This window comes from Oryctolagus cuniculus, chromosome 5 (genome assembly GCF_964237555.1).
Source record: "Oryctolagus cuniculus chromosome 5, mOryCun1.1, whole genome shotgun sequence".
Classification (NCBI taxonomy): Eukaryota; Metazoa; Chordata; class Mammalia; order Lagomorpha; family Leporidae; genus Oryctolagus; species Oryctolagus cuniculus.
Window position 1 is genome coordinate 122,665,601 of NC_091436.1, and position 24,860 is coordinate 122,690,460.

At 42.4% G+C, this 24,860-nt stretch overlaps 2 protein-coding genes across 3 annotated transcripts in view; one reads left to right on the plus strand and one right to left on the minus strand.

The window, feature by feature from the left end:
• CD2AP (CD2 associated protein) overlaps window positions 1-12,425 on the minus strand; it is a 138,242-nt gene extending 125,817 nt beyond the window's left edge. Inside the window, exons 1-2 of one of the 2 annotated variants that reach the window (XM_051854659.2) lie at window positions 11,918-12,021; window positions 3,023-3,098 (exon numbers count right to left, since the gene is read on the minus strand). Coding sequence is in view for 1 of the 2 variants with exons in the window: in XM_008263019.4 (XP_008261241.2) it covers window positions 11,918-11,921 (4 nt within the window). In the remaining variant the exon portion in view is untranslated. Of the gene's footprint in view, window positions 1-3,022; window positions 3,099-11,917 lie in introns of both variants that reach the window. The other variant, XM_008263019.4, reaches the window with a different exon arrangement.
• TNFRSF21 (TNF receptor superfamily member 21) overlaps window positions 11,573-24,860 on the plus strand; it is a 257,127-nt gene continuing 243,839 nt past the window's right edge. The window contains exon 1 of the mRNA XM_017345167.3: window positions 11,573-11,767. The gene's annotated coding sequence lies outside the window, so the exon portion shown is untranslated. The remainder of the gene's footprint in view (window positions 11,768-24,860) is intronic.

Sequence of the window (24,860 nt, forward strand, 5' to 3'; positions counted from 1 at the left end):
GGCTGCACGGGTGTTCCTTAGATGTTCCCCATAGATGTTCCTGGTGCATGCCGTCTCTCTCCTCCTTTATAGTCCTCCTCCGCCAATCCCAACTCGGCTGCCCACACGCCGAGTACGCTGCTCTCCTCCAATCAGGAGCAAGTCCTACAGTTAATTGGTTGAACTGGAGGCAGCTGTGCGGAAGCTGTTTACTTCTCTCCCAGCGCCATATTGTGGGAGAGCAGATGCATAGAATAAGTCTTAATTCCAGTAACAGTCTAGTCCGAGCTGCTCCCCACACTTCCAATAGAAAGATCATTACATATTTTGACCCCAACCCAGGGATGAGTATAAGCAATTTACAATATTACATAAGTCTTATACAATGGTATGAAACAAATATAACTTCCTCAGTCTTCACCTAGCAAATATATGAGTGGCTGCCACTGGAAGGTACTTGTTCTGTATATGCTTGGGATACATCTAAAGATAAAAACTACATTCTGGAAATTATATTCTACCAGTATGAGTCAGAAATAAACAACAAGGAAATTACAAAGGAAACTGCAATCTGGATGACAGAAATGGGTAAAAGAAAAAGTAAGGCAGGATATGGAGGATGAATCAAGAATACCTGTTACCTGTAACTGAAATGACAATTCCCAGAGGAAGAGTAGATAATCAGCAAACCCACTTGACAAGATGCTTACTATCCCAGATTATATACTCTCTACTAAAAAAGACTTAAGAGCTTCAATGAGTCACACAGAACAGAGTTTATTTCTTTAAAAAGTTACATCTTATCCATCAATTTGAAAAGATAATTCCATTAGACAAAATTATGTTAGTCTTATTTAGACATATTTCAGCACATTTAAATTTCATATTATTCGTTAGATTGGCCTTATAAAGGTTATTCAATCAGACTTAGTGGACACATGGTAGGCTCCCAATGTCATTAAGAGTGTTAACAATGGTTTTTAAAATAAGATGTGGTCAGGGTTGGTGCTGTGGCGTAGCAGGTAATGCTGCTGCCTGCAGTGCTGGCATCCCACATGGGCGCTGGTTTGAGTCCCAGCTGCTCCAGTTAAAATCCAGCTCTCTGCTATAGCCTGGGAAAACAGAAAATGGCCCAAGTCCGTGGGCCCTTGCACCAGCATCAGAGACCCCAAAGAAGCAGCTCCTGGCTCCTGCTTTCGGATCGGACCAGCTCCAGCCGTTGTAGTCATCTGGTGAGTGAGCCAGCAGATGGATGACCTCTCTCTCTGCCTCTCTGCATTTCAAATAAATAAATAAATCTTTTTTTTTTTTTTTAAATAAGATGTGGTCTCTAGCATCAATGAGTTAAAGGCAAGTAAGGTCATTTACACATGAAATGAAGACCATAACAAGGGACTTTTTACTTATACTTTATGAGTTTTCATGTTTACTTGAGTTTTGTAGGATGCAAGAATTTAGAATAATTTTGTGGGAAAGGAGTTACTATGAGTTTTGAAATATAGCCTTTTTATTTCCATATGATATTCACTCTGAAAAGTTTTTCATCATTTAAGATTATTTTTTGAAGTGCTTCCTAAAAATTGGTAAGATCTAATAATGGGTAAATAAAAATGGATTATTATATATTGTCTGCACACATGTAAGCACATACCCCAAAACAGCAAAGCAAAATGCTCATTAGAGTACAATCTGCTACAGCAGCACAAGAATTTTAATTAAAGCCTAATATAAAACTTGGATCATGGGCCAGTGTTGTCGCATAGCAGGCTAAGTTGCCATCTGGGATGCAGGTATCTCATAAGCACTGGTTTCTGTTCCAGCTGCTCTACTTCCAATGCAGCTTCCTGCTAATGCACCTGGGAAAACAGTGGAAGATGGCCCAAATGGTTGGACCCCTGACATGCAATGTGGGAGACCCAGATTCTGTCTCTTCCTCTCTGTTCTGTAACTTTTTCAAATAAATTGAATAAATCTGTTAAAAAATCTATTAATCACTTTATTTATCAAATTATTTATTTGATAGGCAGAGTTACAGGGAGAGATCCATCTTCCATCTGCAACAACAGATGGGGCTGGGCCAGGCCAAAGCCAGGAGCCTAGAGCTTCCTTTGGGTCTTCCATGTGGTGGTATGGGCCCAAGTACGTGGGCCACCTTCCACTGCTTTCCCAGGTGTATTAATGGAAGTGGGGCAGCCAGAACTCGAACTGGCACCCATATGGGATGCCAGAATCACAAGCAGAGGCTTAACCTGATGCACTAGAGGCCCCTAAAAATTAATTAATTTTTAAAAATGTTGATCTTAGAACAGATTTCTAAATAAACAACGAAAAACGTTTCTAATACACAGGATAAGAAAATCCATGTTGAGTACTACATTTGAAAGACCAGCTTTCAATAGGTTTCCTAAAAACATCCTCTACTTTAACCAGGACTATATAATTTAATGTTACAAATGTATGAACTTCTGTATTTAGAATACCAAACATTTTTGGCACTTGATTATTACAATAATCATCATACATACTCTAGGAATGACATCGTATAGTTAGCAAAGTCATTCTTGACTTTACTTAAGGCCTCCTCAATACTGGAACACTGACAGATCACTAGGAAGGTAAAACAGTTTTAATATTTCAAATAAAAGTACCTCAAAGATATTTGCTTCCCTTTAAAGACTCAATGCCAGGAGTAGAGGAAGCTATATCTTGGCTACTGTCAAGTAATCACTACATCATCACTGGTCAAATTAAGGATAGATGAATAGATCCGATTTGCCTTCCAATGGAACAATTTACATTCCCATCTTCCTTATGCCTCTCCTATTACATTTTAATATTTATGACATTGGAACCTATACCCCTAAAGTACAACTACACTCCTTATCATGCTCATACTGCTAATCGATTCACATGTTAAGATTTTTTTTGTTGTTATTTATTTGTTTGAAACGTGGAGAGGGAGAGAGATCTTCCACTCACTGGTTTACTCCCTAAAGGCCTTAAACAGCCAAGGCTGGGCAAAGTAAAAGTCAGGAACCCTTACCTCAATCCAGGTTTCTCATATGGGTGGCAGGGACCCCAATACGTGAGCCATTACCTACTGCCTCCCAAGCAGGAAGCTGAAATCAAAAGCAGAGCCAGTACTCAAACCCAGGTGCAATATGGGAAGCAGGTAAGCCAAGCAAATGCCATACCAAATGCCCATTCCATATGGTAAACTTTACTTCTATTAAGTGACAGTGTTCTTATCACACCAATAAACCATGCAACACATTTATTTACGCATCAAAAACTGGAGGGATGGAGTGATAGGAGTATCTGTGTCAGAATCCAGCAGTTATGAGAAGTTAAAAAAAAAAAACTACCCAGATGATTGAAATAATATAGACAATCCCTAAAACTGCTTGGGGCACCAACACATTTACCATAAATCCCCCAATGCCTGGTAGGGCATCAATCACATTCTTCACATTAGGGCAAACACATCAGCTGTTCCTTTTGTTGACGATGTTACCTTGAGAAAAGATAACACCTTTCTTTTAATGTTAGTACTGTTTATTACTATTACCATCCCTAAAATTTTTTCTACTAGAAACCCCAAGTGATCAGAAGCTACCCAGTCACTCTGTTAGAATTACCTAGACATTGAATCATCATAAGAACCTGAACTGGCACTGATAAAATACTAAAATAAATACCATAACTCAGGTTCTCATATTAGTCATTTGTTTTTCAAATGCACTGAGAAGCAGAATCATGATGGGAAGTTTAACAGACACAAAAAAATCTGAAAGATTATACAATCCAAGCTACTGGAAAGGACTGATATAGTATAAATAGGTTCAAGGAAAGAAAGTATATGTAACATCCTCATGCTTGACGCTAGATCAACATCTTAAGCAAGGTGTCAGTTTAGCTTAATAACTTTTCAGTGCAAAGAGCTAGTAAATACACTTTTGGTAAATCAAACAAGGTTCAAGCAGCTGAAACCTTCAAAAACAAAAACCAAACCAAAACTAAAAAGAGGAATATAAAGTTTAATCCAAAGGAAGAAACACTAAGGAGCCCAGAAGAAATGTCTACCCCATTAGCAGCTAAAACCAAGGTTATGACTGAAAAATAATAGTGTAACATGGCTTCAGATCAGAGAAATCCTAGAAAGACTATGAAGGAAATTCTATCTGTGTATTGTGAACTGGTCTAAACAGATATGTATCACAGACCTACATGCTAGGGAAAATACAAGGTTTTTATTGAAAAGACAGGTACTCTCACGTAATAAGTTCCCACCAAAAAAAAAAAAAAACAAAAGGGTATTTTTTTTTTAAGGTTTATTTATTTATTTAAAAGAGTTACAGAGAGAGAGAAGGAAAGGCAAAGAGAGAGAGAGAGCGAGAGGTCTTCCATCTCCAGGTTCACTCCCCAGATGGCCACAACAGCCAAAGTTGCACGGATCCAGAGCCAGGAGCTAGGAGCTTCCTCAGGATCTCCCACGTGGGTTCAGGGGCCCAAGGATTCAGGCCATCCATCACTGCTTTCCCAGGCCATAACAGAGAGCTGGATCGGAAGTGGAGCAGGTAGGAGTCAAACAGCGCCCATATGGAATGCTGGCACTGCATATGGATGCGGCTTCACCCACTACACCACAGCGCCAGCCCCAAAAGGGTGTTTCTAATAACTAGTCTAATATCACTTCAGTGAAACCAATGAACAAGCAATTAACAGTATCTTCACATTTCTTATGTCTTACTTTCACACTTATGATTATACTGGCAGGTATAAGTATATCATATCCTTAAGGACTGTGTACTTGTTTCTAAAATAGAAAGGCATGTTAAAACTGTAATCTCAGCCGGCGCCGTGGCTCAATAGGCTAATCCTCCACCTAGCGGCGCCGGCACACCGGGTTCTAGTCCCGGTTGGGGCGCCGGATTCTGTCCCGGTTGCCCCTCTTCCAGGCCAGCTCTCTGCTATGGCCAGGGAGTGCAGTGGAGGATGGCCCAGGTGCTTGGGCCCTGCACCCCATGGGAGACCAGGAAAAGCACCTGGCTCCTGGCTCCTGCCATCGGATCAGCGCGGTGCGCCGGCTGCAGCGGCGGCCATTGGAGGGTGATCCAACGGCAAAAGGAAGACCTTTCTCTCTCTGTCTCTCTCTCTCACTGTCCACTCTGCCTGTCAAAAAAAAAAAAAAAAAACAAAAAAAAAAAACAAAAAAAAAAAAACTGTAATCTCTTTGCCATTAAGTCTGAAGGGAAAGGAACTTCAAGTGAAAAAGACATAGCAGCAAAGAAAAAGCAGGCACATCAACTCCCTGGAATCAAGCAGGATACTGACTATGACCAGTAACTATCCTCAAATACTTAAGAGAATCTCATTTCACCCCAGTTAGTCAGGATTGTTTTTATATCACACTTGAAAGACTCAGGTACTAGTGTAGATTAACAGTGTAGTCTCCGGGGCTGGTGCTGTGGTGCAGAGGGTTAACGCCCTGACCTGAAACATGGGCATCCCATATGGGGGCCGGTTCAAGACCTGGCTGCTCCACTTCCAATCCAGCTCTCTGCTATGGCCTGGGAAAGCAGCAGAGAATGGCCCAAGCACTTGGGCCCCTGCACCCATTTGGGAGTTCCGGAGGAAGCTCCTGGCTCCTGGCTCTGGATCAGCACAGCTCCAGCCATTGTGGCCAATTGGGGAGTAAACCAAGAGATGGAAGACCTCTCTCTCTCTCTGCCTCTCCTCTCTCTTTGTAACTCTGACTTTCAAATAAATAAATAAATCTTAAAAAAAAAAAAAAAGTGTAGTCTCAAGACAGAAAACATACAGTATAAGGTTGAGAGTTTAAGGGTTCAGCATCTCCTTGGTTTTAGTACTTGGCTCATTCTAAACAATTCCAATAACCAAAATCATTTTTCTCCCTGCAAACAAATACCTACCTCATATTTCTCTGATAAGAAATCTGGGCCCTGTCTGATTCCCTTTCGCTGTGGCTAGATCTTCAAGACCCAAGGCCAGACTCCACTTCCTACCTACCAACCACCATATCATCCCCATGCCAAACCGGCCTGCTCATCTATGTGTCTACAAATTGCATTTTGCTACACATAATCTCTAATGCTGACACTCATATATAGACCTCTAACTGTTGTGCAGTTCTCTGACAGAGAGACAGGACATAGAGAATCACAGCAGAAAGCAGTGTCTATTCCTGGGCATACTAAATTAACATTCAAAGGCTGAGACCCCAACAAAGCCAGGCATTGCTTTATCTACAATCTTAGTTTCTTTATCTCCCTTATTTGGTTACACACCCTCCAATTAAGTATTTTAAGGCTACAGGGTTGCTATAGGGTTCTTATAGGGTTACTTACGCACACATAGGTACTGATTATACCACTTGTTCTTTTTGTTGTTGTTCTGGGACAGTCCTTAATTTTTCCTTTGATCTCGAGGGCCCCTGACTTTCCTTTCAAAAGTCCCTACCTCACATGCAGAATTTTTAGACTCACAGTCTGCTTTCTGCTCCATCTATAAAGACATCATAATGACCTACTAGTATTAGATTTTACTCACCTCATTTTTCCTAAATTCAAACTCTGAAAACTTCCAGATTTTCACAACTTATTTCACCAGTTTACCTAGGAAAGAGGACTGCAGCAATCCCTTTCTCACCAAAATCAAGAATCATTACACCTCTTTCTCTGCCTATCTTCATTCTCTTGACACAATAATACCACTTCTTAACACATATAATGAAATTAAAACTTTTACCTTACTCAAAATACACTTAACAGAAAAAGATCCCAAGATGGGGGTGAGGGGTGGAGAGGGAAAACCACAGATTTGAATCTGTGCAAATAAAAATTTAAGGTTATTTTTTATTGGCAGTACAGCATGTATCAAAAAAGATTTCATGTTTTATAACTTTATTTTAAAGACTTATTTTTATTTATTTTAAAAGTAGAGTTAGAGAGAAACAGAGATCTTCCACCTACAGGTTCATTCCCCAAATGGTCACAAAAGCTGGGACTGGGCCAGGTTAAAGCCAGGAGCCTGGAACTCCATCTGAGTCTCCCATGTGGGTGGCAGGGGCTCAAGTACTTGAGTCATCTTCCACTGCTTTCCCAGAGCATTAGTGGGAGCTACATTGGAAGTGGAATATTTGGGAGGCTGGCATCACAGGCATCAGCTTAACCTGCTGCACCACAATGCAACCCCAAACTTTTTAAAGTCCTAAATCTCTTAAAAACTATATCTTACTCAATTACTGTGACATCATCATACCGACAAACCCCTAATTTAGAGAGTTATATGGCAAATTCCAGGTTCATTTCTATAGGTAAACAAAATATTATGAATGTGGATTTTCACTCAATATGATTTCACAAAATCTAAATTATTCGAAGTTTGAAATACTTAGAAGAAAACCTGATCATGAAAGCTTACGCTAATTAAAAAAATAGAATTATTAGATGTTATTAATGATTCAACTTTGACAAAAAAAATTTACTAATATTCCTTTTTTACACTCTGGATTACTTTAATTGAAGTAAATCCTGAGACTGAAAGGTAAGCCATTAGCAGGCAATTTCTATTTGTAACTACTTATTTGTATGAATCAAAATTTTCTCCAGATAGTGCAACAAAGTAAAAGAAGGAAATCACTCTGTTATAGAAGTATATATATCATCAGAACCAAATGTAACTTTCTGTAATAAAACAACCTCATGGGGCAGGTGTTTGGCCTGGCAGTTAAGACGCCAACATTCCACCTCACAGTGCCTGGGTTCAAAACCCAGTTCTACCTCCTGACTCCACTTTCCTGATAATATAGACCCTGGTTACATGGGTGAGGGCTTACTTAATAAGGTCCCTGTCACCCAATGAAACACCTGAACTGAGTTCCAGGATCCTGGGCTTTGGCTTGACCTAGCTGCAACTATCCAGGGAGTAAACCAGTGGATGGGAACACTCTCTCTCAACTAATGAATTTTTTAAAATATTTTAAAAAGCACAGGTCCGTGACTGATACGTAAAAGCACTTATAAAATAAATTCTACAACTAAAAAGTTCATAACCTAATCAAAATTCAGGGAAAATCAATCCTTAAAATCTGTTTACTTTGGGGGCCAACACAGTGGCCTGACAGGCTAAGTTTCCACTTGTGGTGTAGGCATCCATATTGACTCTGGTGTGTTTCCCTGCTGCTCCTCTTCAAATACAGGTCTCTGCTTATGGCCTGGGAAAGCCCTACACCTATGTGGGAGACCCAGAAGTAGCTCCTGGTTTCTGGCTTTGGATCGGACCAGCTCCAGCCATTGTGGCCTTTTAGGGAGTGAACCAGCAGATGAAAGACCTCTTTATCTGTCTCTCCCTTGGTCTATAATTTTATTTCCCAATAAATAAAATCTTTTTAAAAACTGTTTATTCTTTCAGCAATAAAAATTCACATATAGTAACAATTTGGGTCATCTGCTTTCTTATCCCACTCCAAAATGCAGATCTGTACTTTTGGAACACGAAAATAAGTATTGTATTTCCCCAAAGCTCTCCCCAATTCCTTCACACAGAATGCCTGAAATTCCTTAAAAGGCATACTTCCATACTTAGCAAACACAGAAACTGAAAACATCAGTTTAACATAATAGTCAAAGTCTGTAATAGTATTCCTCCCATTTAGAAGACTTTCCTAAACCATTAAACTTATTATCAACTAATGAGTTTCTCACAGGACATCCAATACTGAAAAATATTCTCCCTACATAAGGTTACATTTCATAAAATTCAACTTCTGCAACAGTTTAAAATTATCTCATCTTACTGGTCCTTTAAAAGCCAAAAACTGAGAATTAAAGGATGGGCATTTGGCACAGCAGCCAAGACACAGGTGGACATGCAGACATCCCAAGTCAGATTGCCTGGTTTGAGTATCCAATCTATCACCCTGCTAATATGCATCCTAGGAAGCAGCAGATGATGGCTCAAGTAGTTGGGTCTCTGCCACCCATGTTGGAGACCCAAATAATTTGGGGTTCCAGGCTTTAGCCTGGCCCAGTTCTAGCTGTTGTATGCATTTGGGTAGTGAACCAACAGATGTACGAACTCTTTTCATCTATCTCTCCTTATCCCTTTCTTTCTGACTTTCACATAAAAAATGAGTGTTTTTGAAAATTTAGGATTTTTTTTCATGTTGTTACAAGAATCAGTGAAATCATTTGAAAACAAAAATAACAACCAACACTGGCAAAATTATATTAGCTCATTCAATTCTCCCAACAATCTATTACATGATTGATATTTTTATTCCATTTACAGATCAAGAAACTGAAGGGACCCAGAAGTTACCTAACTTGCTCAGACACAATGCTAGTGAGACATCAGGTACTCCCTGATGTCTACCCAGTTTGCGTGTTTAAGATTTATTTGAAAGGCAGAGGAAGGAAGAGAGAAATATCTTCCATCTGCTGGTTCAGGCCCCCAAATGCCTGTGTAAGGGGTAGGCCAGGCCAAAGCCAAGAGCCAGGAACTTCTCTGAGTCTCCCACATGAATGGCAGGAATCCAAGTACTTGATTCATCATTTGCTGCCTCCCTGGCACATTAGCAGGAAACTGAATGAGAAGTGCTGAGTAGTGGGGACTCCCAAATAAGGCACTCCAACAAAGGATGCAGGGGTCCCAGCTTACACTGCTGCACCACAACACCTGCTGTACTGCCTAAATGTAGGCACCATATTAATAAGTATCCAACCAAGCTACCTCAAAACAAAGAAAATTTTTTTCATTTTGTAACAAATTAAAATATCATGTAAATATTTTAGGCTGCATCTTAAATTATAATAGTTGACAACAAAAGCAAATGAAATTTATATTGAAGACAAGACACCCCATTTAAATAAACTTGAGACTTTTAATATTATATTACCAACAAATTAAAATACATAAATACTTCACAAATACTTTTCAAAAATTCAGCACAAATGCCCCAAAGTAACAGGCCTTGAGAACACATCCTAAGTAGTCAAGTTGAGAACAAACTAATGACCTTTAACAACATTATCTGGAAACTCACCTAACCAGACACAACAAATATGTCACTAAGCAAAGGCCTTCAGACAATCAAGGCAGGTAACAGAAATGTTAAGCACTGGTATTCATTTACTTTTCTCAAGAAAAGACTTCACTAAGTCAAGGAATGCTAATTCTTCCCCTCTGCAGAGTAACAATTTTGAATCTTATTTCCACACTTCTAGAAAAATGAGAACAAAGTGTGATGGACACTAACTATCAGCATGCAAATCAAAGAGCAAAGTAGATAAGGAGGTAGGGAGTACTTATTTTAAATAATTGTAAAAGACAAAGTAATATGTTATTTAGCATTTAGATCAACAGTCCTGTATAAGATTCAACAGATTCTCAGGGCATCACAGTGGACACAAATTATAACCCTAAGTCATCAAAAGAGGCTTAATTATGTTTCCCATTCTATCTAAGACAGAAAGGAATTGTATTTTTAATCTTAGTATGATTTTCACCCAAAGAGGTTAAAATGGTTTTATAATTTCATGCTTAAAGGAATAAGCCCATAATTATCCTGTAAACTCAACTGATCAATTAAAAAGGAATTTATTTTAAAGTTCCAAAAAGCAACGTTTTATTTTACTGGTTGAGTTCAGGAACTAAAAGGTACGTGAAAGCAGGGAGGAGGAGGATAGGTCACAAAATTAGAAAGTCTAAGAAAACAGAACAGCCAGGCAAGTGTCTATAAACAGTATGCTCAAAGCATTCCCCACCAAACAAAGTGTGGCAGAGGATGCCACATCAGCAGTACTCCGCATTTGTCCTGCTACCAAATCATCTGTTAGTTCCATGAATTATTAATTCCAGTAATGGTTTGTTGATACGAAGCAGCAACAATTCTCAAGTGCAAAAAGTGATAGTGTCCTCCTGATTTACTCCACAAAACCAAACTTGGGTTTACTCTCACAGAACACGTTCTGTATTATGGTGGTACCGATTTGATTTTTTTTTTTTAAAGAAAGCTATTCTCTTTCATATTGATCTTAATTTTAAAGGATTGAGACAGTGTATGCCAAGTACACACCGAACTCTGTTATCAAAAGAATTGTTACCACTTAACAAAATCCTTTTCAGCCAAGCGGCAACGCACTCTTTCCCCAACAAAACACTGAACGCATACGAAAAAAAAAAAAAAAACCACACACAACAAAAACAAACATATAAGGCCTTGTACTTTCCTCCAACAAGGAAGTCTAACTCCAAACAGGAAACTGCTCCTCAAAGGGTACAGTACTGAAATCCTATCAAACCCCAACCCAGTCCCACAGGAGGAGACTGAATGTTTAGGTGCCAACACACTTGCCTAGGTAGAACCGGAGTGAAATACTCAAACTCCCTATCCTTGAGGCATCTCCAAACCTTAGCAAGGGGGTTTTGAAAAGTCTCTTCTGACAAAAAAAAAAAAAAAAAAAAAAAAAACCACTATAGATTTATATCTATAATACATAGATATCTTAAAAGCCCAATCGATACAAAGCCTCAAAGGAAAAAAAGTAGAAAGTGCGAGTCCAAGTTTTTCGATCACCCTCCCCCATTCGAAGAGCAGGGAGGAGGGAAGGAAGGGTTGAGGCTGGGGGAGTGAGGAGAGGGGGTCGGCGCCCCTCTCCTCCCTTCCCGCACCTTTCCGGTCAACCGCGGAGGCGGCGGAGAGCGGCGCGCGAGGGGAAGTGCCCGGAGCCCTCCGACCAATTTCGCCGCGAGAACAAGGTGGAAGGTAGGGCGAGCAGGGGCGAAGGGGTGGGAGAGACTCGCCTCGGGTCGACCGCCGTCGTCTCCCCAGCAAACTCGAGGAGGAGAACAGCCTCTCGAGGTGGGCCAAGTCTAAATGGACGGCGGGAAGCGCCCCCCGCCCCCAGCCTCTTACCCATGCTGGGGGCTCCCACGGGGAGAAGCCCAGCGCCCGCTGCTGCTCCTCCTCCTCCTCCGGTGGCTCGCACGGCCGCTCCTGCGGCAGGAGGCGGGCCCCGCGCTCCGCTCTTCCCCCGCTGAGCTCAGGCGGGGCGAGGAGGCGTCTCCATCCGCCCGCAGCACCCTCGGGCCAGTCCCCTCAGCGCGGCCCGTGAGGCGAGAAGCCGCAGCGATTCCTCCCGTCGGGCTTCCGCCGAAGCCACAGCGGCCGGAGGGTCAGTCCCTGCCCGCCCAGACGGCGGCTTTCCCACCGCTTGTCTTCCCCGCAGCGGAGGTGGGACCCGTCGGTTGGCCCCCGCCTCCGGCTCCAGCCCCGAGTGCCCGTCTTGCCTCGGTGCCCGCCCCTCAGCTATAACCCTAGAACAGAACACCAGACTGAGGTGGAAATCGGGACTGAGGCCGGGAAGGTGCCGGGAGCTGGGCCGGGGAGGAGGCAAATCTCGCGAGAACGCCTTGGTACTCCCTGCCTGCCCCGCCCCCGCCGCGTTCGCGCTCTCCCCCTTCGGGTCCCGACTGATGCCAGGTGCGGTGACGTCACGGCCGGGGGGTCGCGCGCCGCCCGCCTGCAGGTGCGGCGAGTTTAAGATAAGGAAGCCATCCGGAGAAGCCGCGGTCGTGGGCCTCGGCGGGTGTCTGTGGTTCTGTTTGCCGCCTCGGATGTACGGGAAAAGGTTTTTGCCGATAGGCAGAGTGAGCTTGGGGTGCCCCACTTTTCGCAGCAGTGACGCTGTGTTACTTTTCTGATCGAAGCAGGCCCCTGGGAGATCTAAAGAAAAGAGGTAGCGACAGGGAGCCCGAACCTGCTTGATTTCGACTTTGTAGGGCGGCCCAGCTGTTGCAGGCACCCTGCAGTTTACCTTGCAGAGTTCCTTGCAGTATTTGTTCTCTGTCGGGGGGAGGGGGGCGGGGGGAGGAAGCCTAGGCAAGAAATAAATTGTTATACGAGAATGAACTATTGGGTTCCTTGATTCTCCTTGGCTGAAAACAACATTCGGAATCCCTTTTCTCTCTTGAAAATACAATTTACGTTGTTATCTGATAGAGAGGGCAGGAGGTAAAAGCATCATGATTTGAAATATTGGCAAGCATTTTTTTTTCTAGCAACGCTATGAAAGAGGATACGGGATTATTATAATCACACGGGGCCTTTCTTAGAGTTAGGAACAAGTATAATTTAGTTCAGCCAGCTTTATTCCGTCCTGTTTGCGTAGACCCAGTTCCTGTACAGATGTGTGTGAGAGCAACTTTTGTTGAACACCAACTACTGTGCCTAGCTAGTGCTTTTGCAAGAAATTCGGTCTTTTAATGCTTACAGCCAATCCCACAGTAAAACTGCCTGGCCCTTCAGAACCAGGCAGACCTAGCTTTCTGAAACTCGATGTAGCCATTTACTTTTTATAGCACTTTGGATAAATTAAATAACTTGGCTGGACTTCCAATTTTTGAGTCTGTTGAATGAAATCTACAGTGCAGAGCAGTGTTGAACACATAGTAGCAACCTTGTAAGTATCAGTTCCCACTCACTCCTATAGGTGAGGCTTTGCCATCTGGTTGTTATTACTTCTAGAAAAGTTGCATCTGGTAATTTTATAACAGAAATTGCCCAATTCAAGAGCAGAAGCCAAAAAGAAGTGGGCCATATTTTTAACTAGTCAAGACATATGATCCGACACATGATAAAACATGTCCTATCCATTCTGTTGTAGAAATTCAAAGATCTCTGTTATTTCCATAATAAGCTGTATTTAAGAAGTATAAAAATTAAAATAAGCACATTGCCTTTGCAAATTCGGAGGGCATTGTCCCACTGTGATAATGTTCAGATTTCAGTTCACAAAAATCAGGATAGAGAATAGGACCTATAAGAAAGGTTGAGAGCCGGCGCCGTGGCTCAATAGGCTAATCCTCCACCTTGTGGCGCCGGCACACCGGGTTCTAGTCCCAGTCGGGGCGCCGGATTCTGTCCCAGTTGCCCCTCTTCCAGGCCAGCTCTCTGCTATGGCCAGGGAGTGCAGTGGAGGATGGCCCAGGTGCTTGGGCCCTGCACCCCATGGGAGACCAGGAAAAGCACCTGGCTCCTGGCTCCTGCCATCGGATCAGCGCGGTGCGTCGGCTGTAGCGGCGGCCATTGGAGGGTGAACCAACGGCAAAGGAAGACCTTTCTCTCTGTCTCTCTCTCTCACTGTCCACTCTGCCTATCAAAAAAAAAAAAAAAAAAAAAAAAAAGTTGAGAAAATTGAAGTAAAGAAGTAATCACAATCCCAAAGTTAAAGCTGTCTTCCAAAGGAAATCCCAAAAGAAAAATTAGATCTAAAAATGCATTTAGTATGTAAAAGTACATGCTATGCAAATGTTAATTATTCCATGGATCTCTTCTCCTCCTCAAAGTTTTCCCTGGCCAGCTTTAATAGGCCTTTAACTGATGACACAGTGATTTGTACATTTTTGTATGGTCAATATTGTCCTCAGGCCATAATTCTTCTTTCCTGAGTAATGGTTGTTAGATGAAAGAATGTCAGATGGAGCTGGTGCTATGGAACAGCGGGTTAAGCTGCTGCCTGCGGTGCTGGCATGCAGTATGGGGGCCAGTTAGAGTCCTGGCTGCTCCATTCCTGATCCAGCTCCCTGCTAATGTGCCTGGGAAAGCAGCAAAAGATGGCCCAATACCTGGGCCCCTGCCAGCCACATGCTCCTGGCTCCTGGCTTCAGCCTGACCCAGCCATTTAGGGAGTGAACCAGTGGACAGAAGAGCTCTGTCCCTCTTTTCTCTCTCTCTTGCTCTATCTCTGCCCTATAAACAAAATAAATAAATAAATTCTATTTTAAAAAAATCAAGTAAGAAGATAAACTCGTACTTCACATAGATATTAATTTTAACTTCCATTTCCTTTCAGCTAATAACAGATTATTTTTTACTTTTGCCTTTGCTTCCTTTGTTGCTCTCTTTTTACTGAATTAGGTTTGATTTCATCCATCCAACCTCATCCTTCTTTTAATTCTAGGACAAATTGACTAAAGCCAGTGTTAGCTTTTTCTCCTGTTAAATACTGAATATGTTGATCTTACATCAAAGAGTATTACAGTGTCCATGAATGCAAAAATTTCAAACTAACCTAATTCATACTGAACTGTCATTGTTTCTAGAGTTTTCTTAGAATTGTGTCAAGTTACCTGAATTGAAACGATCATTTATCTACATTCTTTCCTTGTGGTAAAACTATTTTAACCAGGAGGATTATGCTGAAGAAAAGTAGATGTTAACTAAACTGTGTTATTTTTAAAGTAGTTATATTTTGCTCAAATCTTACAAATAACTGATTTTTTTTGGTTCTTTATTCTTAGTTCCAAAATGCAAGGTTTCCTTGGCAGGTTTCTTATTGTTATCTTGTTTTGACTTGGCTAATTTGTTGTATACTTAAGCACAAATTACATCAATGTATAACCTGAATTTTAAAAATCTTTCTTTAGAAAACAATTGCAGGAAATAATAACCTCAATCACAATGCCTATACTGTGAGGTCACTGAAGCTGAAAAAAATCCCCCTGCTCAAACTGGTGACCCTCAGCCTGTAACAAAATCCTGTTACTCCACTAGCAAGTCAGGGGTATGCTCAGATACATGTCCACTCTAAGCACTTTTTTTTTTTTAAAGATTTTATTTATTTATTTGAGAGGTAGAGTTACAGAGAGAGAGAAAGACAGGACTTTCCTCTGCTGATTCACTTCTTCCAGGTCTCCCACACAGTACAGGGACCCAAGTATTTGGGCTGTCTTCTACTGCTTTCCCAGGCCTTAGCAGAGAGATGGATCAGAAGTGGATCAGTCAGGACAGGAACTGGCCTCCATATGGGATGCTGGTGCCAGAGGTGGAGGCTTAGCCCACTAATGCCACAGTATCTGCCTCTGGAATTTTTTTTTTGTAAGACTTATTTATTTCAAAGGCAGACTTACAGAGAGACAAACGGAGAGACAGAGAGAAAAGAGATCTTCAATCTGCTGATTCACTTCCCGATTGGTTGTGATGGCTAGGGCTGTGCCAAGCCAAAGCCAGGAGCTTCTTCTGGGCCTCCCACATGGGTGGCAGGAGCCCCAGGACTTGAGCCATCTTCTGCATTTCCCAGGCCATTAGCAGGGAGCTGGATCAGAAGTGGAACAAATGGAACTCAAACCGGTACCCATATGGGAATTCCGAGTGCTGGCCCCTTGCTTCTGCCCTTTAAAAAAAGGTTTAACCCCATACACATAAATCAACACTTTGCCAATTGCAAGAGCCTTTTTTAGTGATGTTATTCGGACTTTATTCAGATGCTAGTGTCTCAGAGACTCAAAGGGAATCTCTTACAAGAAGCATTACTCGCCGCGGCTCACTAGGCTAATCCTCCGCCTAGCGGCGCCGGCACACCGGGTTCTAGTCCCGGTCGGGGCGCCGGATTCTGTCCCGGTTGCCCCTCTTCCAGGCCAGCTCTCTGCTGTGGCCAGGGAGTGCAGTGGAGGATGGCCCAGGTGCTTGGGCCCTGCACCCCATGGGAGACCAGGAAAAGCACCTGGCTCCTGGCTCCTGCCATCGATCAGCGCGGTGCGCCGGCCGCGGCGGCCATTGGAGAGTGAACCAACGACAAAGGAAGACCTTTCTCTCTGTCTCTCTCTCTCTCACTGTCCACTCTGCCTGTCAAAAAAAAAAAAAAAAAAAAAAAAAAGAAGCATTACTCTTCTAAAATGTTAAAGCATCCCCTTTTGAAGGGTCAGATATTTCAAGCAATCCAAAGTTACAAATACATTCATAGTTTTCAAGATGGTTATTTATATACATAGTATTTTATAAAGAATTTCCAGGCCGGCGCCGCAGCTCACTTGGCTAATCCTCCGCTTGCGGCGCCGGCACCCCGGATTCTAGTCCTGGTTGGGGCGCCAGATTCTGTCCAGGTCGCTCCTCTTCCAGTCCAGCTCTCTGCTGTGGCCCAGGAAGGCAGTGGAGGATGGCCCAAGTGCTTGGGTCCTGCACCTGCATGGGAGAACAGGAGGAAGCGCCTGGCTCCTGGCTTTGGAGCGGCGCAGTGTGCCGGCCATAGCGACCATTTAGGGGGTGAACCAATGGAAGGAAGACCTTTCTCTCTGTCTCTCTCTCTCACTGTCTAACTCTGCCTGTCCAAAAAAAAAAAAAAAAAAGAAGAAGAAGAAGAAGAATTTCCAGTCATGAGTACCCATTCAACTCATCAGACATTTTACTGATCACCACTATTAAGGAGCAGTTGCTGGATCATGACTATAGATATGGAAAATAAAGTCCCTTATCTTAAAAGAGGAAATGTTGATAAGTTTGTTGGAGGTATATTGTTGTTGCCTAATAAGGACAGGGAGAATAGTTAGGACAACGGGCAGGTATACAGTCCAAAGCCCTGGATGCCTTTTGTGAGACCAGGCTCAGTGGACCAGAGTCAAATATAGAGGGCATTGTGTATGATGTGAATGATTTGAGGTCATGCCCAAAATGTCATAGGAAGTTAATGAAGGATTTTAAGAAGGTAACTGATTTACTCTTTCAGCTACCTCTATAATCAGAAAAAAATGCACATAGGCTCAAAAATTTAGGTACAAAAAATTTGATTCAACAAGCATTGATTCAGCTCTGACTGCTCTCAATAAAGTTGCTAATACGGTTTTTACTAATACAAAAAAAGAGTTTAAACCAATATAATATATGCAAGGTGTTTCATGCACTGGAAACTATGAGAGGTGGAATGCAGCGTACTCTGTCTTCAAGGATTTCCAGCTAAGATTGACATGCTTGTTATAATTACTCTTACTTAAATAAGAGTCACTTTATTGCCAACAAGCAGAATTTAAAATAAACATGGCACTGAACAATACATTGGGCACTTTCTCGTATTAGGCATTTGTAGTGTTCTTATTTGAACATCTGCAGATTTTGAACAGTAAATACAAGTGACCTGTTCCCCAAAAATCAGGTGGCATTTGTATGGCTCACAAGTTAGTCTATTACAAGGTGGCATTTTTGAAAACAATAATATGAGTAATTGTGTTTCCTTTACTCATGAGCTTATATAAACTTACAAAGAAGGTATTATTGCTAATAGTAACCCAAGGGAACACTCAACAGAGGATCCTATCCTTAGTCCTTATCACTTGGACGTCATCTGACTGTTTCTGTTGACCTAATGTGACACCAAAAACACACATCAAATTATTATATATCTGAGCTTCTGCCCACATAACCATAAATTCTTTCTGAAACAAGAAGTAGAAACTTTGTTTCAGATCCCTGCTCCCCCCCACACACTTAAAATGTATTTATTTATTTTGAGGAGTAGTGACAGAGAGCCAGCAAGCTTCTATCCACTGGTTTACTACCCAAATGACCACAACAGCTAAGTCTGGGCCAGATGAAGCCAAGAGGCAGGAACTGCAATTCCATGTACTCAATCCACCATTTGCTGCCTTCCCAGGCTCATTAGCAGGAAACTGCATTGAAAATGGAGCAGCCAGGACTTGAATTGGCACTCTGATATGGCATGCTAGAGTGTTGCTAGTTCAGGTTCTATTTGCTGCACCACAACGCTAGCATCTATTTTCATTTTTTGAAATGCAGAGAAAGTATATCTGGGTTACCTCCCCAACTACCCACAGTAGCCAGGGCTGCTCTGGACCAAAGCTAGGTGCCTGGAACTCCAACTAGTTCTCCTATGTAGGTGACAGGGACTCAAGTACTTGAGCCATCATCCACTGCTTTTCAAATGTACACACAGGAAGCTAGATCAGAAGCAGAGCAGCCAGGACTCAAATCAGCACTCCAAAATGTGCTGTGGGTGTTGCAAGTGGTAGCTTAACCTACTGTACCACAATGCCACCCTCATAGATCCCACCCCTTTTCCTGCTACCTTAAATGCACATAAGGTTTATATCCCACGTAACACTGTAGCTTTTAGATCACCTATTCTGGCCTTGTTTGGGTGCCCAAAGTTAAATGCCTGCCAAAGCAGAAGATATTCATAAACCAAGACTTTTCTCTTTTTTTATTCCTGGGAATTCCACATCCCATTCTGCACATTTCCAGGCCATGTGTCATCACTCCCACTAGTACACCTCATTTTATGTGTGTGTGCGGCTCATCCACAAATCTCCCTAACCTTCCCCCACCCCTCCTCAGCCAGCTTCTGTCTTTTCTAACATCTGCTTGACTGATCTGAGGGGCTAGTTCAAGTGAAACAGTCTACTTGAACCTCTTTACCCATAAGGTTTCTACTGGTACCTTCACTGTATAACCAGGGAAGCTGAGTCATTTAAAATAGTCCCCTGCACACTCTTCTTACTTTCCTCTTTCACAAATGTCCCTCTTTTGACATGGACTATGCCTTCTTTTCCCCTCAACTGTTATATCTCTGATTAGGATTCATATATACTTGAGCTGCTTTTTCCCTCTGAATTTCTTATTCTATATTCTCATTCTGTTTTTTTTTTTTTTTAATCTTATGTATTATTGAGAGACAGAGAGGAGATAAAATTTCCCATTCGCTGGTTCACTGCCCACAGTGCCAACAAACAGCTTGGGGTGGGCTAAGCTAAAGCCAGAAGCTGGGACTTAATCCAGATCTTCTAGGTGGTTAGCAGGGACTGAAGTACCTGAGCCATCACCTGCTGCCTCTTAGGAGGCACATTAGCAGGAAGTTGGAATTGCAGCAGAGCCTGAGCTCAAACCTAGACACTGACTGGGAATGCAGGCATCACAAGTGGAATCTTAACTGCTAGGCCAAACACCTACCCTCCTCATCCATCTTTTCTGCATTTCTTCCCTTCTTACCCTTTTTCTATACCTTATACCGTATCTCTTCTCTTTACCATTGTCCTCAGATTGTCAATCCAGTTTGCCCGTTTTAATAAACCCTTCCTAAATAGCCTCTTTGATCTCCTAACCCCCCCTTGGCACCAGATATGTTTTCGTAGAATAAGCTTGGGCCTTACAAGGTAACGTACCTTTCTGCACACTGACAACCTAAAATATCAGTGTATTCGTTAAAATAAATCAGTTAAACCAGCAAAACTCTTCGTAGTTTTACAATTTTAGCAACACCATTAATGACAGCTAATGCTGTCTAACCATTTTAAGTCTTAGGCACTTAAACACTGTGTGTCTCGTCTGACATTGCCTTCATTATATCGCTATGAGTAATACTATTATCACCCCCCATTTTAAAGAGTGGAAAATTGAGACGGGTAATTAAGTTGCCTGAGATTGCATAACTATAAAGTGGCAGAGCCTGTGCTTCAGTCCGGGGCTGATTCCACAGCCTGTGTTCCAGTCCAGCTTGGTCTTTGAGCTGTGTTTTCTTCCGTAGTTTAAAGACAAGGAGGATAGAGAGAAGGCAGTAGAGAGAAACACTGTAATCTTCCTTTGGTATTTATTATGAGGATCAACCAGGGAGAGGCTAGCAGAGTAGATACTTGATGCTAATGTGTGTCCCTGCCTTCGTTCACTGATGACCTACTTGTGTGCCAGGTACTGTCCAGGTGCTTGTGCTTATGTAGATGGGTGGAGGGAGGTGATGAACACCTTTGCCATCCTCAGGGAGCCTATGGTCTAGGAAAGAGGAAGTCAAATTTCACAATCCTGACTTCTCCGCCTATCCTATCCTATATGTAAAATAGCTGCTTTCAGATAGCAGTTACTTCCTGTTATGGTGGTGAAGTACTCAAAGACAGGGACTAGGTCCTACTTATTTTATTTATTTATTTATTATTTATTTGAGAGGTAGAGTTACAGACAGTGAGAGGGAGAGACAGAGAGAAAGGTCTTACTAGTTCATTCCCCAAATGGTTGGAGCTGTGCCAATCTGAAGCCAGGAACCAGGAGCCTCTTCCAGGTCTCCCACTAGGTGCAGGGCCCCAAGCGCTCGGGCCATCCTCTATTGCTTTCCCAGGCCATAGCAGAGAACTGGATTGGAAGAGGAGCAGCCGGGACTACAACGGGTGCCCAGAAGGGATGCTGACACCGCAGGTGGAGGATTAACCTACTTCTCCACAGCGCCAGCCCCTAGGTCCTCTTTTTTTTAACATTCATGCCAGCTCTTGGCACATAGGAGGCTCTCATGATTATATGCTAAATTCAATAGTAGAAAGGCTACAAAATTATTTCTTCTGTGTCCTTGATACTTCAAATCAAGGAGGCTGGTGCCGTGGCTCACTTGACTAATCCTCCGCCTGTGGCGCTGGCACCCCAGGTTCTAGTCCCAGTTGGGGCACCGGGTACTGGTCCCGGTGGCTCCTCTTCCAGTCCAACTCTCTACTGTGGCCCGGGAAGGTAGTGGAAGATTGCCCAAGTGCTTGGGTCCCTGCACCCGCATGGGAGACCAGGAGGAAGCACCTGGCTCCTGGCTTCGGGTCAGTATGGCTCCAGCAGTGGCGGCCATTAGGGGAGTGAACCAACGGAAGGAAGACCTTTCTCTCTGTCTCTCTCTCTCTCTTTGTCTATAACTCTCTCTCTCTCTCACTAACTCTGCCTGTAAAAAAAAAAAAAAAATCAAGGAATCATTACTTTGGTGATTATATCAAATTATTCTGATGAATGTCCATTTTGGGACAACTCTTGCTGGAAATAATTGGCCAATGTGCTTACCTATGATGTATGTTTAACTGATTGTTCTATTATCTTTCGTTTAGTGAATAGACTCTGTTAAGCAGTTAGATAAAAATTTTAAGTTAATTTTATATATTGGAATTTTTTCAGAAATATCATCCCCCAAATGTTGAAGACGTATGTTCAGAATACATTACATTCTATTAAAGGGTCATCATTTCCTCCAATAATTATTGATTTGGAGGAACTAGTGAAAAATTTGCTCATAAAGTTCTGGTACAGAGGCTAGTGCTGTGGCATAGTAGGCTAAGCCTCTCCACCTATGGTGCCGGCATCCCATATGTATGCCAGTGCCTGTCCCAGCTGCTCCTCTTCTGATCCAGCTGTCTGCTTATAGTCTGGGAAAGCAGTGGAAGATGGCACAAGTGTTTGGGTCCCTGCACCCACGTGGGAGACCCAGAAGAAGCTCCTGACTCCTGGCTTTGGATCAACCTAGCTTTGGCCATTGTGGCCATTGGAAAGTAAACCAGCCGATGGAAGAGCTTTCTCTTGAGTCTCCCTCTCAAATAAATAAATAAAATCTTAAAAAAAAAAATTCAGGTACAGTTTTATCTAATCTACTCTATAGCCTACATTTAAGAAGCCACTCCTGACAAGTGAAATCTGGTTTCCCTGCCTATGCACTCGTATTTGTGTTTACACTTACATGTGTATTCTTCCTTCACCATGGAACCATTTTCTTCAAGCCTTATCGTCCATCCCTAAAATATTTACAAAAAATTAAGAAATCCAGGCTATTGCAACCATACAAAGTTGAGCTCAAAGTGTAATAAAGAGTCTTTACATCCTGTTTAGATAATTAGTCACTGCCTTTGTGCAATGTAACCTAAAATCAGGTAAGAAATGAGAATCAAGAGTTCATAGATGCACTGAATGTTTTAGAACCCAACTAAACAAATGTAACATTTATAAAATGGAAAGATACTATAACCACCACATATCAGAGTTATGTTAAAAGATCAGCAATCTTCCAAGTCCCTGGGAAACGACACTATGCCATGAGATGCAAAGAAACTGGGAATTCCCACTGCTAATATAAGTTCACATACCAACCTCTCTTCCCCAAATGAATGTGTTAGTTCATGGGTCTATGTGGCTGTTTCTTAAACCAAAGTAAAAGGGAAAGGGACTTCATGGCAGACACTTTGTACAAACAGGAATTGAAAGCACAAAGGGACAGCTTCATTCTGGGGGGGAAGAACCCTGAGAAAGAAGAACTCTAATTTAAACAAATTTAGTGGTGGAAAGAAACGCCAGTCAACTGGAGGTTTGAAACAAAAACCTTCTGACTTCCTCATTCATTTATTCACCCATCCATTCATTGGTGGGACGGGAATATTAATAATATATTAACCGTGACTTTAGGTGAATCATTTTTAATGAAGTGAGAATTTAAAATCAAATCTAATTTAAATAAAAGAAATAAAAGTTTGTCTTATTCTTAAACACATATATGAGAGATCTTCAAAAAGTACATATAAATGCATACTGTGGAAAAACTACATGAATTTCAAAATGTTTGCATTAAAATAAACATCTTGTTAAATTTATTATTTGTAAACTTATCTGAGAGAGAAACAGGTAGAGAGACAGAGAACTCCCATCTGCTGGTTAATTCCTCCAATGCCTATAATAGCCAAGGCCACGCCAGGACTAAGCCAGGAGCCTGGAATCCAGTCCCACTTCCCGCTTAGGATATCAGGGACCCAGCCACTTAAACTATGATTTGTTGTCTCCTTGGGTGTGCACCAGTAGGAAGCTGGAATCAGAACAGATCCTGGACTCAAACCCAGGCACTTCAATATGTGGCACGGGTATCCCAAGCCACATCTTAACTTCTAAGCCAGACATCTGTCCTCAGATAAACTTATCTTTGAATTCCATTGTTACGCACTTTTTGACATGTCTGTGTATTATTTTTTTTTCTTACGTCTTTATCCAAGAGACAGAGCAAGAAGACCTTGCTGGTTTGCTCCCCAACTGTCCCTGGTGGCCTAGCAGAAGCTGGGCATTAAGAACTCCATCCAGATCTCCCATGTGGATGGTAGGTACCCAACTACTTAAGTCATCAGTGTTAGCTCCCAGGGTCCGCGTTAGCAGGAAGCCAGAGAAATTATATATAGCAACTTCCCCCCGACCTCCATTGCCTCTTTTTGGGCCTAAAAGTTACCAGTCTACCAGTCTATATCCTTGGCTAGTTTTTCTACTTTGTTGTCATTCTCTCACTTTTTTTTTAATGAAGTAAGCTTTTTTTTAAGGAAGCCACCAGTTTTTAAAGATTTATTTATTTTTTTAAAAAAAGATTTATTATTTACTTGAGAGGTAGAGTTGCAGAGAGAGAGACAGACAGACAGAAAGATCTTCCATCTGCTGGTTCATTCCCCAAATGGCTGTAACGGCTGGAACCGGGCCCATCTGAAGCCAGGATCCAGGAGCTTCTTCTAGTCTCCCATGTGGGTGCAGGGGCCCAAGCATTTGGGCCAACTTCTACTGCTTTCCCAAGCTATAGCAGAAAAGCTGGATTGGAAGAGGAACAGCTGGGATACAAACCGGCACCCATATGGGATACTGTCACCACAGGTAGAGGCTTAGCCTACTGTACCACAGTGCCAGTCCCAAGATTTGTTTTATTTATTTGAGAGACAGAAATATATATATAGAGAGAGAGATCTTCCATCCACTGGTTCACTCTCCAAATGTCTGCAATGTCCAGGGCTGGGCCAGGCCAAAGCCAGGAGCCTGGAGTTTCTTCCAGGGTACAGGGGCTCAAGTACTTGGGCCATCTTTCACTGCTTTCCCAGGTGCATTAGCAGGGAGAGGGATCAGAAGTGGAGCAGCCAGAAATCGAACCGGCATTAAAGGATGCCAGCACTGCAGATGGAGACTTAGTCTTCTATGCCACAGCACCGGCCCCATCCTTGGCTTCTAAGGACACTTTATTCTAGTGTTTATTCCAGTGCCTTTTGCTCTTAGATCCACTCATCTCTTTCCTTGGGGAGGTGTGGAGCTGGAGGGTGGGAGGTGGAGGTCAGGAGCACTCAACCCTGCAAACTGCTTTCTCAGTCTCTTGGCTTCCAGCTGAGTTTGATCCATAAGAAGTACAAGGAAGATTGGAGGGAATGGAAAACAGAATAATGCCTCCTCCAAGGATATCTAATTCCTAATCCATGGAACCTGTAAACATGTTGTTACATGGCAATAGGGAATTGGGTCGCAGATGGAATGAAGTTAACAAATCAGTTGAACTTAA